The sequence below is a fragment of the Lontra canadensis genome, unplaced genomic scaffold (genome assembly GCF_010015895.1).
Source record: "Lontra canadensis isolate GAN:19392208 unplaced genomic scaffold, GSC_riverotter_1.0 scaffold79, whole genome shotgun sequence".
In the NCBI taxonomy this organism is placed as follows: domain Eukaryota; kingdom Metazoa; phylum Chordata; class Mammalia; order Carnivora; family Mustelidae; genus Lontra; species Lontra canadensis.
In genome coordinates, this window is record NW_022631073.1 from 9,536,951 (window position 1) to 9,551,278 (window position 14,328).

The 14,328-nt window shown below is 39.0% G+C and overlaps 1 protein-coding gene across 6 annotated transcripts in view; it reads left to right on the top strand.

Moving 5' to 3' along the window:
- The window catches only part of ATE1 (arginyltransferase 1), a 157,055-nt gene that overhangs the window by 109,846 nt on the left and 32,881 nt on the right, over positions 1 to 14,328 (top strand). For all 6 annotated transcript variants that reach the window (XM_032882168.1, XM_032882164.1, XM_032882165.1 and 3 more), the window contains one exon: positions 10,900 to 11,020. In XM_032882168.1, the coding sequence (XP_032738059.1) occupies positions 10,900 to 11,020 (121 nt within the window). The remainder of the gene's footprint in view (positions 1 to 10,899; positions 11,021 to 14,328) is intronic.

A 14,328-nucleotide genomic window follows, 5' to 3' on the forward strand; every position in this document is an offset into this window, starting at 1 on the left:
TGTATTTTCTAGAAGAAAAAAGATTAACCCAGGGTTTCCAAAATAAAAGCAAAGATTATGATTAAAACTGAATTAGAATCTTTATTCTCTATTATTTGCTAATAGTAAAATAAATAGCCCAGACTTAAGGAAGCTTTAAAGTAAGTCCCAGAGCCTTTGCAAACCCTTGGAACCCTTGGATTTTAATTAAAGAAACACAGAATACCATCACTTTCTGTTTGTCAGTGGAAAAAAATATGTATTTTTAAATTTTCAAAGCTTAGCCTAGCAGCACATGGAGTACATCTGTTGGCTTTCAGAATTTGGGGAACACAAATGGATTCAGATGTTTAGGCCCTTTGTCTTCCCTGGTCTCTGCTCACCTCGCCAACTGAGTGTGGCACAATCCAAACACAGTTTCTGAAAACAGAGCAGCTAGAGTTACCTCTCAAGCACTCTCTTGGGGACTGATAAAGTCAATCTCTGTTTATGTAATGAAATCAGGGAGCAAGGGGTCTGCTGTAGTACTTTGTGGACGGGATTGCATTGGTGTTGTCTTTCAGGGAAAAGACTGGATTTAATAAGCCCTTGTTCTTTCTTGCTTTCTCTGGAGGTACAGCCCACTCTAATGGATTATTTCGAACTATTTTTGTTTATGTAGTATTAGAACTTCTCTTTAAGCAATTGGTTTTAGTAAAATCAGTAGATTTATCATAGAAAAGTAGGATACTGATATCAACTTTGCCTGATAAAAAGATTTAAATGTCTGGTGAATCTTGGTTCAGTGCTGCTGGGGCTTTGTGTGTGTGTTTGTATGTGTATTTAAATAATATTGCCTTTTTAGTGTTCTTACATTTTAATTTAACTTGAACTTTAAAAATAAACTCTGCTGGTTTATCCTCTCCTCAAATACGCGCGAAATCCGTCATATTTTTCAAAATATTTATAAAGTATTCTTGAGAGTGAAATCTCACAGAGATCTTTGCTTCAGGACCAGAGTTCAAAGGAAAGTCCGTTTGGTTTTAATTTGAAAACTGTAAAAACAAAATACCCTCAAAATGGCAGGGTGTGAATTGGTAACTTCAATTTTATTGCAATCTGCCAAGCCCATCCCCAGATGTTTCCAATTAAAAGCCAAGAATGCTAACTTGGGTGAATATCATATGAAAGCATTTCTTTACTTTTCTCTGATTTTTTTTTTTTTTCTGAGAAAAGTAAGTCTTAAATCCTTTAACGTTAATTAAAGAAATAACTTCTTACTTGCATGTTGTTTAAACTCATACAAAGACAAATGCAATACTCAAAGGGAATTCTTACATGTCAGATTTGTAAACATTTGTAGTCCTGAATGCATATGAGTTCATATATGTCATTTTATAAGGGCCAAAAAAAAAAAAAAAAGGCTTTTAAATGATGTTGGAGCCCTTTAGTAAAATCGCGTACTCCTGGATTTGCTATAATCAAAGAATAGACTTTTTAATACTGTGCATTTATTTAGAAAGGGGTGGCTAGTAATAAGCTTTTATTTTTGATCAGTTGTATATTCATTTGTAAGAAATGCTTCTGTAGGAATCTAAGAAGATGTAATAACATGAAAGAAACCCAGAATGTAATTTTGAAATTGTCAGTTTCATAATATTTCTCCAGATAATACCAAGTTACAGTGGGGTCCATTCATGAACTTGAAAGTTACTTTGAATATGTCATTCTAAATCAAAAAGAAAGATAAATGCTGGTAATAAATTTGAATTTATGGAAATTGGCATTTGTTTGGAGAAAAGACAGAGTTAGTCTTTAACCTAACCTTTTGAATATAAAGCTGAAGAGACATTTATTTTTGAAGTGTCACAAACCACAGACGTAGGACCACATGCTAATCCGTGGAGCTGAAACGGTCATTTTCCATTTCATTTCCTATTTGGTAAAATAATGATGGACATGTATTTGGGAGCTCAGGAGGGAGTCGGCCATATAGGTCTTGGATCTGTTTGTGCTTTTGGTAACTGCCTAACTTTTTCTCCAAACGTGGAAACGTGCTCCTCAGACTTGGACACGCCGTGGAAGGGACCTCTTCTGAGCTGGTTGTCTCTTCCTTGTGTTTGACCAGCAACTTGTTCCTCTGGATATCACATCCATGTTAGAGCCCTTTTGTGCTTCCACAGGACCTTGTGCCTGTGCCCCTGCATTGACTCTGGCTATGAAAGTTACTGGCGTACGCGGCCTCCCTTTCTCCAACCTATCACGAAGGCACCACGAGCCTCTTCCCATCCTTTCATCCTTGATGATGAGCAGAGTCTGTGCATGTTGAACTGAGTTGTGATTTTTAAGGTTTTTAGAACTTATTTTGAAAATCCTTTTAAAAATTACAAATATTCTAAAACCTAGGTATAGGAAGAGAATGGGAATCAGGTGTCTACGTTGAATTCATTTCAAGAAACATTACATTAGATCACTACCATTACATGATCTTACTCTTTCATCCACACGGTAGAAAGAGTGACTGTTTTCATTACTTTTGTCATTTATTCTGAGACTGAGCTCCTATGAGGTAGCGAATCATCATGAAGACTATGGTTTGTTTTTTTTTAAAGATTTATTTATTTACTTGAGAGAAAGCACAGCAGGGGGAGGGCGAAGAGGCAGAGGGACAAGCAGCTCCCTGTTGAGTAGGGAGCCCGAGGTAGGACTCGATCCAGGGACCTCAGGATCATGACCTGAGCCACAGTGAGATGCTTAACCAACTGAGCCACCGAAGCACCCCACGAAGAGCGTTCTTAAATGCCAGGGGAGCTCGTTGTCCTTGTTCTTACCCTCACCAGAGTGACACTGCCTTTTCTCAAGTCATGTTTCCCTCTCCTTTCCTAAAGTGAAACTTAATGTGAAGAACTGTGCATTTCTTTAAAAGAAAGTATACGCCATGAAATAAGGAAAGAAAAATTTTCAGTTTTGAGGGGAAAAAACTGTGTTGACATGAACTAGTAGTTTCTAACCTTGCATATGAGAGCCTCCTTTTTAATTGCAGTAACTCTTTCGGATCCTGGCACGATCACATACTGCGAGTCTTCAGTGATAATTCCCAGCATTCCTGAAGGTCGGGCACGGTCTCTATGCAGAGAAAATGTGGTGGGCCTGCATCATCAGTACGAGTTCGGCAAACACTGGTCGCTCCCTGCGTGCCGTGTAACGTGCTGGACGAGTGTATGAAAGTGACCTCCGCTGTGTCTAGACAGGGAGGTGGCAGAGGCGTGGGCCCAGTGTCCTGCATTCACATTTCCTCCAGCAGGTGGTTACTGAGCGGGTTTGGGATATGTCAGTGAACACATCAGACTAAAACTCCTGACCCTGTGCTCTAGCAAGGAGTTTCCTATAAATCTCATATATAAGTAAATTAACAGAAGGGTTAGAAGGTGGCACGTCCTTTGGAAGAAAAATAGTAGAGGGGATAGTGGGGGCTTCATTGAGGTGACATTTGCACGGAAACTTAGAGTCCCAGGAATATCTGTAAGGCCAGAAGAGAAGACAGAAGCCCTGAGGCACGAGCAGGCTTGATGTGGTGTTCTAGGAGCAATCGTGCAGCCAGCGTGGCCAGGGTGGAAGGAGGGAGGAGGGAAAAAGTCCTGGAGGACAAGCCAAAAAAGTAACATGGGCCACGTCACTAGGGCCTTGCAGGCTGTGTTGTGGCTTTGGGTTTTACTTGGCCTCTAATAGGAAGCGTGGCAATGTAAACAAATACTCCATTTTAAAGTGGATTGCCAGGAGATGTAATGGTTGCCAGGGGGTTGGGGGGAGAGGGCATGGGAAGTGACTGCTAATGGGTACAGGGCTTTTTTTTTTTTTTTTTTTTTTTAGAGTGATAGAGTGATAAAAATGTTATGGACTTTAGGTAATCGTGTTGATTGGGTAACCTTGTAAAATATACTAAACACAATGGAAATGTATACTTTAAAAAGGTGAATTTTATGGTGCGTCATTTGTGTCACAAAAAAAAATTTACAAAAAAAGATAGATTTGGGGGGCCTTGCTAGAACCATTTTTTGCCCTTCCTCCATCTACTTAATGTTGCTTTTGCCTTCAAAGATCCAGATTTCTAACTAGTTGTACCTTAAGGGAAAGATTTTTAGTATTGTTGGCTGTGTTTTCATTGAAAGTAAAGAATGTTGATCTATTTCAAAGTATCTTTTCTGAAATTGTTAATGATTGTGAAATCAAGGATTTCCAGATGCTCACCCCTGTTTATATGCACTTTATATACCTGTGTCACTTTTATTTGGTAAGAAAGGAAAGCACAGTATTTTTAACCTCTGGTTATCAAGAGGAATGTAATTTTTAGGTTGAAGTTTGATTAATATATTTTGCTAAACTAAGCTAATCTCCATCTAGTTTATTTTGTGATTCTTTTATAGGGTAGAAAAGTAGATCAGTATGATAATGTTCTTCAGATTATGGTCTGAAGCATGCAAGTGAAAGGAATTCCTCTTCATTCCATTGACCAAAAGCCAAAATTGTATGATCTCCTTTTCTGGAAGAAGCAGTTATTTTTAATAGAAATAGAGCAGGAAATGTATTTAGGTAGTTGTTTTCCCTTCCTGTTTTAGATTTAACTTTGGAATTTCCTTGAATTTCAGCCTGTGACAACCTAGTAAAGTTGACAGAAATATGACTATTTTTTAATTTCTTCTCCCTTTTTTTGTGGGGAGTGTAAGTATAATTTGGGTTTTACAAGTAGTCTAAGTGGTTTTCCTCAAACAAAATGAAATCAAGGAATAAAATCATCGAACTGAGCACTCTGAACAGAACCTCCCTCTTCCTTGACGACTGAAAACATAGAGGCACTTTGTTTTTTTGTTTTTGCTCTTGTTTTCCAGTCCAAAACAGTTTGTAAACAGCTACAGAACCTACCACAGAGGTGGCTGAACTTATCTCCCTTTCATGACTTTGAATGGAATGGTTATCCCTCCCCAGAAACATGTAATTAATAATGAGGAATAGTTATTCCCTCTTCTAATTTTAAGCTTTTTACAAGATTGCTTTTACCTTTCCCAGCCTTCTTAATCTTGAACTGCGTCATCCTCTGCCGGAGCCCCCCTCTTGAAACTGGTGCCTTTGCTTAGTAACATTTCATGGGGTGCTGTCCTTGTTGGGTGGTGGTTTTGAGATGGTGTGTGGAGACCTGGAGCTCATCTAAAATTGTACATCCAGTTGCAAAAAGGCTCAAAAAAATTGTGAGATAAGCCCTGTCAGACCAATTACATTTTCAGAATTTTGAGTACTTGAGAAATTTATGGTAACTCTGATTTTCTTATTTACAAAGAGTCAGCACCCTAGGAAAGAAATAATCTGCTTTTACCTCATTGTTCCAGTATGAATGAATGTACTTAGAAGTTGATTAAATATTTTTTTCTTCTGGCTATGGGAAAGTATGTCCAAATCCTTAAGTAATTACATTCTTAACACAGACATTTCTCATTTTCTTACATTGGCTGCAAAGGCAGGGTAGATTTCAAGCCCCTGTGTTTTTCATTTGTGTGGTGGCAACTTTAAATTGAGCTGTAAGCACTTTGGTCTCTTAACACTCAACCAGCTAATGTTAACGTTAGAATGTTAGAAAACATAACATTTCAGAGTGATTTATTTCATAAAACCCTTTGTATTCTTTGGTGGCATGAGAGAATATTTGATATGAAGCACTGAGATAAGCCTGTAGTTTGGTGAAAAATAATGGTTTTTTTTTGGTTTTGTTTTATTCATTTGAGAGAGAGATGAGAGACACAGCACTAGCTAGGGGAGAGGTGAGGGAGACTCCTCACTGACCTGGGAGCCCAATGTGGGACTCGATCCCAGGACCCTGAGATCATGACCTGAGCAGAAGGCTTAACCATCTGAGCCACCCAGGCACCCCAAGAGAAAAATAACGTCTTAAGCTGGTCTTTGGAACTTGATTTTAGATGATGAGCAGAGGTTAAAGTGTATACATTTGTGACTTTTCAGTGAAATAAATGAAGTGTACTTAAGGAGTTATAAAGAAAATCTCTCGGGGTGCCTGGGTGGCTCAGTGGGTTAAAGTCTCTGTCTTCGGCTCGGGTCATGATCTCGGGGTCTGGGGATCGAGCCCCGCATCGGGCTCTCTGCTCAGCCGTGAGCCTGCCTCCCCCTCTCTCTCTGCCTGCCTCTCTGCCTACTTGTGGTCTCTCTCTGTCAAATAAATAAATAAAATCTTTGGGGGAAAAAAGAAAGAAAGAAAGAAAAAATCTCTGGCCCACTACGAACAAGTATGACCTAAAAAGAATGTTGTGAAAATTTAAGAACTTCGAACCACTGTATACAATTACACTTGCTGTATTCTTTTTTTTTTTTTAAAGAGAGGTATTGAGGGTGAGGGAGGGAGGAGGTGTGTTGAAGGGAGAGAGAATCTCAAGTAGGCTCCACGCCCAGTGCATGAGCCCAGTGTGGGGCTTAATGTCGTGACCCTGAGATCATGACCTGAGCTGAAATAAGGAGTCAGATGCTTACCTGACTGAGCCATCCAAGTGTCCCCTTTCTACGTTCTTATGTTCATTTCATCTTTGTCCAGGTCTGTCACTGCCGGTAGATGGTGAGTTATCTAGAGGTGTGCACTCATTTGTTCATCGTTTTATTCCAAGCATCTAGTGTCTGTCACATAGTGAGGGTTCTTTTCCTGTTCCGTGACTGAGTATTTTTTAATGTCAATGTCATTGTTAAATCCAGGCACTGGGTTCAGGTGTCTGTGGATGAATTTGCATAGCTGCAGGGAATTTGTCTGTTTTAATCTTTAAAGACGTCTAAGATGATGCCTGACCGCCTCGCCCTACCCTGCCCCCCAATAAGGATCTGTGCATCTTAGCCAGTCATCACTCAGTTCTATCTTAAGTTAGAAAATGGTGTCATTTGTATGTTTTTTTTTTTTTAAACTTAAGATGATACATATATTTTCTTTTTACTAACATTCTTGGGATTCTCTGCTTTTATGTCCTGCCATCACAGTAGACAAAACACACCATAACATTTTTATTACTGTTTCATTGTTCATAATGGTAACATTTTTATATTAAGTACTGAATTTTATTTATTTATTTATTTATTTTTAAAGATTTTATGTAAGTTATGTCTACACCCATCGTGGGGCTCAAACTCAGAACCCTGTGATCAAGAGTTGCACACTGACTGAGCCAGCCAGGTACCCCCTATGTATAGAATTTTAGAAAAATTAAGCAGGAAGAGCCAGAAAATACTGTAAATGAAGAGCATGGGGGGGGGGGTTAGATCTGCTAGATATTAAAATAGATTATCAAGCTTCAACAGTTAAAACCGTGTGGCACTGGCACGTGAGTAGACGGGTGAGTATATCAAAATAAATGGGAGGCGCTGAAAGAGATCTAAATGTATATGGAAATTTGTAAGTTATCAGAAAGACATTTAAATCAGTGGGAAACCACAGTCCTAAAATGATATTGAAGCCACTTGGTAAACATCTGAAAGAAATTAGGTTAGATCCTTTTCTTATACCTTATTCCAAAATAAATTCTAGATGGAGCATAAATGTAAATGTAAAATTATGAAACCATAAAAGTACTAGGAAAAAAGTGGATGTTTTTATAATATTTGAGTGATAGTGACTTTTTAAAATTATATTGGAAAACTCAGACACCATTTTTAAAGATGATGAATTTGACCACTTGCCAGATTTCCACCTGGTGAAAGGAAATGGCATAGTCAAAAGACCTATAAACCAGGGAAGTAAAACATATTTTGCAAACTAAGGATGAATTTCCTTAATGTATAAAGAGTTTTTCAAATAGTAAGACCAGAAATCTAACAATAGTGGGCCAACATTATGGGAAAGGAAATACAAATTGCTTTAAACGTATGGAAAGCTTTGTGATGCAAATTAAAACCACAGTGAATTGCCATTTCTCGGATTGGCAGAGATTGAAAGTTTCAATTGTACGCTCTGTTGCTAACGAAGTAAGTGGGGTAATGAACACTTGTGTCCATATGTTGCTAATGGGAATGTAAAATGGCACAACTTCTATGGAAAATAGTTTTGTGCTGTAAAACATAAAAACCCTTACACGCATCAATTCCAATTCAAGGAATTTATCCTAAACATATTCACAAACGATAAATGTCCAAGAATATATTTTCCCAAGTGGTTATACCATTGTAAACCCACTGTATCCGTGTCGTACATAGTCCAGCTCCTTGCCAGAACTTGTTATTCAGTCTTTTTAATGTTAGCTGTTCTGGTGGGTGTGCAGTGATGTGTTATGGTTTTAATTGGCATTTCTGATAACTGATGTTGAATTTATTTTCAGATGCTTATTAGGCATTCATCTGTATTTGGTGCCTTTTTTTTAAGAAATGGGTTTCTTTTATTCTTGAGTTGTTAAGTTTTTTTAATGTGTTTTGGATACACATCTGTTTTCCAATATATGTTTTGTTAATGTTCTCTCGTAGTCTTTGGCTTGCCTATTTATTTTTTTTGACATTTTTTATTTATTTGAGAGAAAATGAGAGAGAGAGAGAGCACGAGAAGGGGAGGGCCAGAGGGAGAAGCAGACTTCCTGCTGAGCAGAGAGCCTAATGTGGGACTCGATCCCAGGACTCCAGGATCATGACCTGAGCCGAAGGGAGTCTCTTAACCAACTGAGCCACCCAGGCACCCGCCTATTTATTCTCTTAATAATTTTTTGAATACAGTATATAATTTTCATGAAATCAGCTCATCAGTTGTTTTTATTGTTTTGTTGTTGTTGTTGTTATGGTTAATGTGTTTTTGTGCACTAAGAAATCTTTGTGTACTCCAAGGTGAAGAAAATTTACTCCTTTTTTTCTTGTAGAAGTTTTATATCTTTAGCTTTTATGTTCAGCCTTTTTCCCTCAGCAGATTTCAAAATGGTCTCTGACCCAAAATGAAAATAAAGAAGATTTAGACCCATTGCTTGAGACTGCTAGTTTTTCAACTTTGTTAACAAGGTCAGCATCACATCATGCTGCTGCTTTCCATCAATAAAACAATTTCTGAATTAATGGAGAGAATGACATTGCTTTTGGTAAGATAGATATCATTGACTATCAGGCATTATTGTACCCACTTAATTATTAGCTCATCTCTAAAGAATCCTGTCAGTATTTTTCATGTTGGATGAGTATGTGGACCCCCTGGAGCTTCCCCTTACGGATGGCCTATCCTGCTCGGGGCCTCGAGGCATCAACAATGCCGTGAACAGTGTGGGAAGGTCAGGGTCAGGCACCTGAGTTCTAGTCTCCTCCCTCTTGTCACGCTTTCTCTCTTAGCCAGCAAGCATTCCCATTTCATCTAGAATATAGACCGAAACACGAATGTTGTGGCCTCACAGAATCTCTCCCAACCTCCTTTCCATTTCTGCAGTGCCCTGCTATTTCCTGTTCCTTGGGGTGATCTCATACCAGGCCCCACTGTGCGTCCTCCTTTACCCTGTTCCCTTCATCTAGATTGTTCTCATTCCTTTTCATCCTGCCCTAGACTTAACTCCAGTCATCTGTTAAATCCCCAGTAAAACTCCGCATCCCCCTTGACCTCTCTCCCAGCCTCTCCAGCAGGAGCTGATTTGCATATACTTTCTTCGTGTATGCTCTTCCCCGTTCACTTGTGAACTTCTGGATGCTTCGAGAGCTTGGGAGGGTGTATGTGAGTGAGTGAGGCTTCCTATAGTGTGACGTGCACATAGCAGGCAGGTGACAAAGTACCTTTCTGATAAAAAGGTCTGTAACAGTAGTGGGTCTGTAACGGCCGTATTCTTTGTAAAGGGCTTGTGCCCCATCATGTTTTTCAAACTCTGAGGCTGTGACCCACTAGCTGTTTGTAAAAGCAGTATTTATGGTTCAAGAGCATCATTAAAAAAGGAGGTAGAGTAAGATAGGAAATAAAAGATTACATAAGATGGGTAAACATTTTATAGTAAAAGGTTTGTTTCTAGTTCTGTATTTGCATATGTGTTTGCTGGGTTGTCATATAAGTATATTTCTTACTACAGGTTATACGAAACAGAGTTGGAAAACACTACTGGATTTTTAACCTCTGTAATGAATTTTGAATTTCAGAATTTTAGAGAAGAGATATTTGGAATTTTAATTAACTTTGATACTTCTAAAATTTTCACTGAGTGATTTCACATAATTTGTACCATCCCCTGTTGATTATCTACTACATTACTTATAGGCAAATGATTTTTTTTTCTTCAGCATCTAGTGTATAGTCTTTGTTTTAGATTTGGGGTATATAATTGGGTTATAAATGTATAAGTCATTTCTGCTAAAATGGTGTTTTGGAAGAAACTTGAGAGGATTATTATGATAGAAGTTTCCCTAAAATTTCTGTAATGTTTTTTAAACTTCTCTTTGTTTACATATAATAGTTTAGATTGTTCATGTAAGTTTCTTGACAAAACAGTACTTTTAAATACATTAACATGGAATGAGTATTATCAACTGAGTCTACAAATGAAAACATCCTGAAATTCCATTTCAGAAAAGAGTTTGCTCCAGATGTAAATTGTAATGCTGTCATATGTGAAAAGACCTTTCACTTTGATTTCAAAACTGGGTATTCTCTGCAGTCAGCTAAGCAAGAATCATATATTAAAATTTCTTGAAAAAGAAAGTAGAAACTTGAATCTTCCAGATCAATACACGCGTCACAAATAGTGATGCATTCCTTTTGGAGAAGCTTTTGAATCCAATGTGCATTCTTGAGTCAGGAAAGCAGTTTGGAGAGTCACTTAGTATTTACAAGAAAGCTGTTTCTGGTTGACTTTGTTTAAACTGGTGATTAAAACCTTTCCTGGAACTGGGGAGCCTTGTAACCAGGAAGTTACTGTGTTTGTAATGCCTGTGGGTTTTTTTTCCTTCACTTTCCTTTAGGGTCAGTATAGACCTTCTGATTTGTTGTGTCCTGAGACGTATGTTTGGGTGCCCATTGAGCAGTGCCTGTCGTTGCTTGAGAATTCCAAGTACTGCCGTTTCAACCAGGACCCAGAAGCAGGTACGTTCAGAGCAGAGCTCGCCGGAAATTGTTGGCAATGTTTTTAGGTTCCATGTGTATGGCTTTGGCTCTTCATAGGGTCCGGGGAGCTTTTTATCTATTGTAGAATGTGCATGAGTGTGTGTGTGTGTGTGTGTGTGTGTGTGTGTGTGTATGACGGGGAGCTAACACATGTGCACACATACAACACTCTCACTTTTGGAGATAAATGTGGAAACCTGTGCGTCTGCTCCTCACTACCTATCTTCTTCTGTTACTAGTTCTTATATGCTTTGAGGGCTGACCCCACTTTCCATTTATTTCTCTTTACAGCTATCACAGTGCATAGAAATTAGTCACTAGATTGTTTAGCTAGGGCAAAGAACGTAGAAATACTGACCAGTTGGATTGCATAAAGTTGTGGAAGGGTTTCCTAAGGGCCAACAGGCTGGGATGGGTTTTGTAAAAATGCTTTCTTACTCTTCGTGTGTGTGTGTGTGTGTGTGTGTGTGTGTGTGTGTGTAATACTTTGTTGACTTTCTTCATACATCTCCGGTGCTTCTCCTTTCCTGTCCCTTCTCCCACCTCCAGCACTGTAGAGCCCTAGCCATGTTTGATCTCCTTGGTATTCCGCATTTGGACGCTCTGTGCACTGGTAGTAGACACAGACACTGGAAGTATAGCCCAGGAGTCAGACTGCCTGCATTTGCTTCCTGGTTCATCAGCAGCCTGTAAATTGTATGCGCTTAGGCAATTTCATTACCTTCAATATTAAGATAATAGAACCTACCTTACTGAGCTATAATGAGGATTAAAGTAAGACAAACATGCTGAGAATAGCCCCGTATTATTGCTGAGTTGGTGGTTGCTGGGCAAATTAGCACACTGTGTCCCCTACACTGTACCATAGACTTTCGTCTGCATCTGCCTTTATTTAGTCCATTTCCTGGCTCCAAGAAAATGTGCAGTTCTGCTCACCTCCCTTTTGTCCAAACCCCCCTCAGTTGACAGCAGTCCCCTCTACACGGCCCTCCTCATCCTCCCTGTGTTCTACTACAACTTTGTTCAGCACGGGAGAGCTGTGACGTTCTCGTTGTGGGTTGCATCAAGTCCCCATGCGTGTTTTTCCTCAGGCTGAAGTGCCTGGGTGCTCCCCTGTGTGCTTCCTGGGTTCTGACTCCTCCCAACCCACCAGAGGAGATTGCCTGATGCACAATGAAGAATAAAATATTTTTTATCTAGTCATTTATGGCCTCAACTTGGGGGAAAAAATCAGAAAAGAGAAGTGAAAAAGCCCAGGGGGGAAGGGAATAAATGGGAAAATCAAATAGGAAGACAAAAGGGACAAGAAAAGAAATGCAGTAATTTCTTCTGTTCTAGGGTGTGCCTTTCCCCCCTGACAAATCAGGTTTTTTCTTATTAAAAAAAAATTGGTTCATGTCCCATTGTATTTTGGTCTCTCCTTTGAAAAGCTGTTACAAAATCAAGAGGGGGCACTTCTTACTCATGGTGATAGCTTAGAATCTGATGAAGATGTCTAACTCATAGGCCAGACCCCTAGGATCACCCCCAGGTTCCCGAGGTATTTAGGATCATAGAACAACCATGGCTTTACAGTTCTTATACCTTCAGTTGTTAATCAGAACTTTATCCTTTCTTTCTAAGTAAAATTACACCAGACTCATCAAACAGATGTATTGCTTAAAAACAGACCTATTGCATTTGTCAATTAGTATTTGAGTCAAGCTCAAAGGGAAAAGCAGTAATAATAAGTAGTTTAGAGGAAAGCGTATACTTAATTCACTGTCCCTTCAAAAAAGATTTTTTTCCTTTTTAACAAATTTTCTCAAGGGTGGCTCAGAGCCGTTCCCTTATGGTGAAAACTGCTAACCATCTTCATTGCATTATTTCACGTTCACATACAAAAATGTGTAAGTTCCTTCCAACTAAGTAATATCATGAACTGGTTTCCGACTTCCAAACTTAAGACACAGTTTCACCTTCCCCTTTTTCTTTCCTTTTTCATCTGTTTTAAAGTTTCCTTCTTTTATATAATGCCTGGAAATTAAGGCCATCACAGGCTCTCCCTGCTCTGTAAAGTTGAAAAGGTAGCTGAATACTTTCCACGCACCGAATGGATATTCAAGTAAAGATTCATTTGTGTTAATAGGTTCTAAGTTCATTTTCCAAAGTTAGCACAAATGAGCATTTCACAGAAAAATTTGAAGTCGGTTCCAATGGTGTGAGCCCGTGAGGAGTGGAGAGTATGTAGGATGCCTTCCTCCTGTAGTCTGTTAAATTACCTTTCTTAAGGCACAAGCTTTAGCTCTTAATAGTCATTGTTTAGAATTCATTTACAAAAGTCAGAGGAGGAAATTTCTCCCAGAATAGTGCTTCAAACAAAAGGAAGATCCTTTTCCATATGCTGAATCTTTGCACCTTTCCAGAGAACACCATACAGCCCTGTCAGTATTGAATATCACAGTCCAGACGCTATTTGAAATCAGACTTCTGTCCTGTGGTTTTAGGAAATTAAAATGCAGTTACATGCTGGAGTGTATTGGGCATGCTGTGAAACACAGTCATTTGAGATTTAAACGCCAATCTGTGAGAAACTGTTCTCTTTTCTCAGGCCAGTTTTACTCTTATGTGACCCAAACTCTGACTCAGACAAAATACAGAGCTTAATATGGACACCATTGCGGGTCGGTATGGTGCTCCCCCCCACGCCCCCTGTCCGGCCCCCTAAATCTTGTTTCTTCTCCCAGCTGTTCAGGAGTTAAATTGCTCTGCAGAAGGCACAGCCGATCACCGCGGGTCCCTGTAAAACAAAGCTTGGCTACAAGGTGCATTGGGGCCACTTGTAAGAAAAATTACATTTCCCTCTCTCCCGAATTGTTAGCCTCTGGAAATGCTATTCCTCCTTGCCCTCAACCTCCCCCTCCCCCACCCACCACATTTTGGAGGTTTGGGTTATATGGTTATTTTCTTAACTAGGAAGTCTGCAGAGTGGTAAAAACCTGTTGTTTACTGCTTTAATGTATTGGGAGGAAGCTGACAAACAGAAGCCACTTGAAAAACTAAAGAAATCCCTTTGTTCATGAATCGGTCTTTTGTTTTTGAATTCAGGACCTCTGCTGGCTCTAAAGAAAGGATTTTAGAAGTTTCTCACCTGATTTTTGAGTAAAAATCTGTTAGATTGCTTATCAAATTAGTAGTTGGATTTGTATAGAATTTTAAAAATTTTTCATCACACATTTTGCTTTTCTTGTTTTAAATTATCTTTTAAACATGTTTACTGTGAACAGCAGTAGTAGGTTTATCCAAGT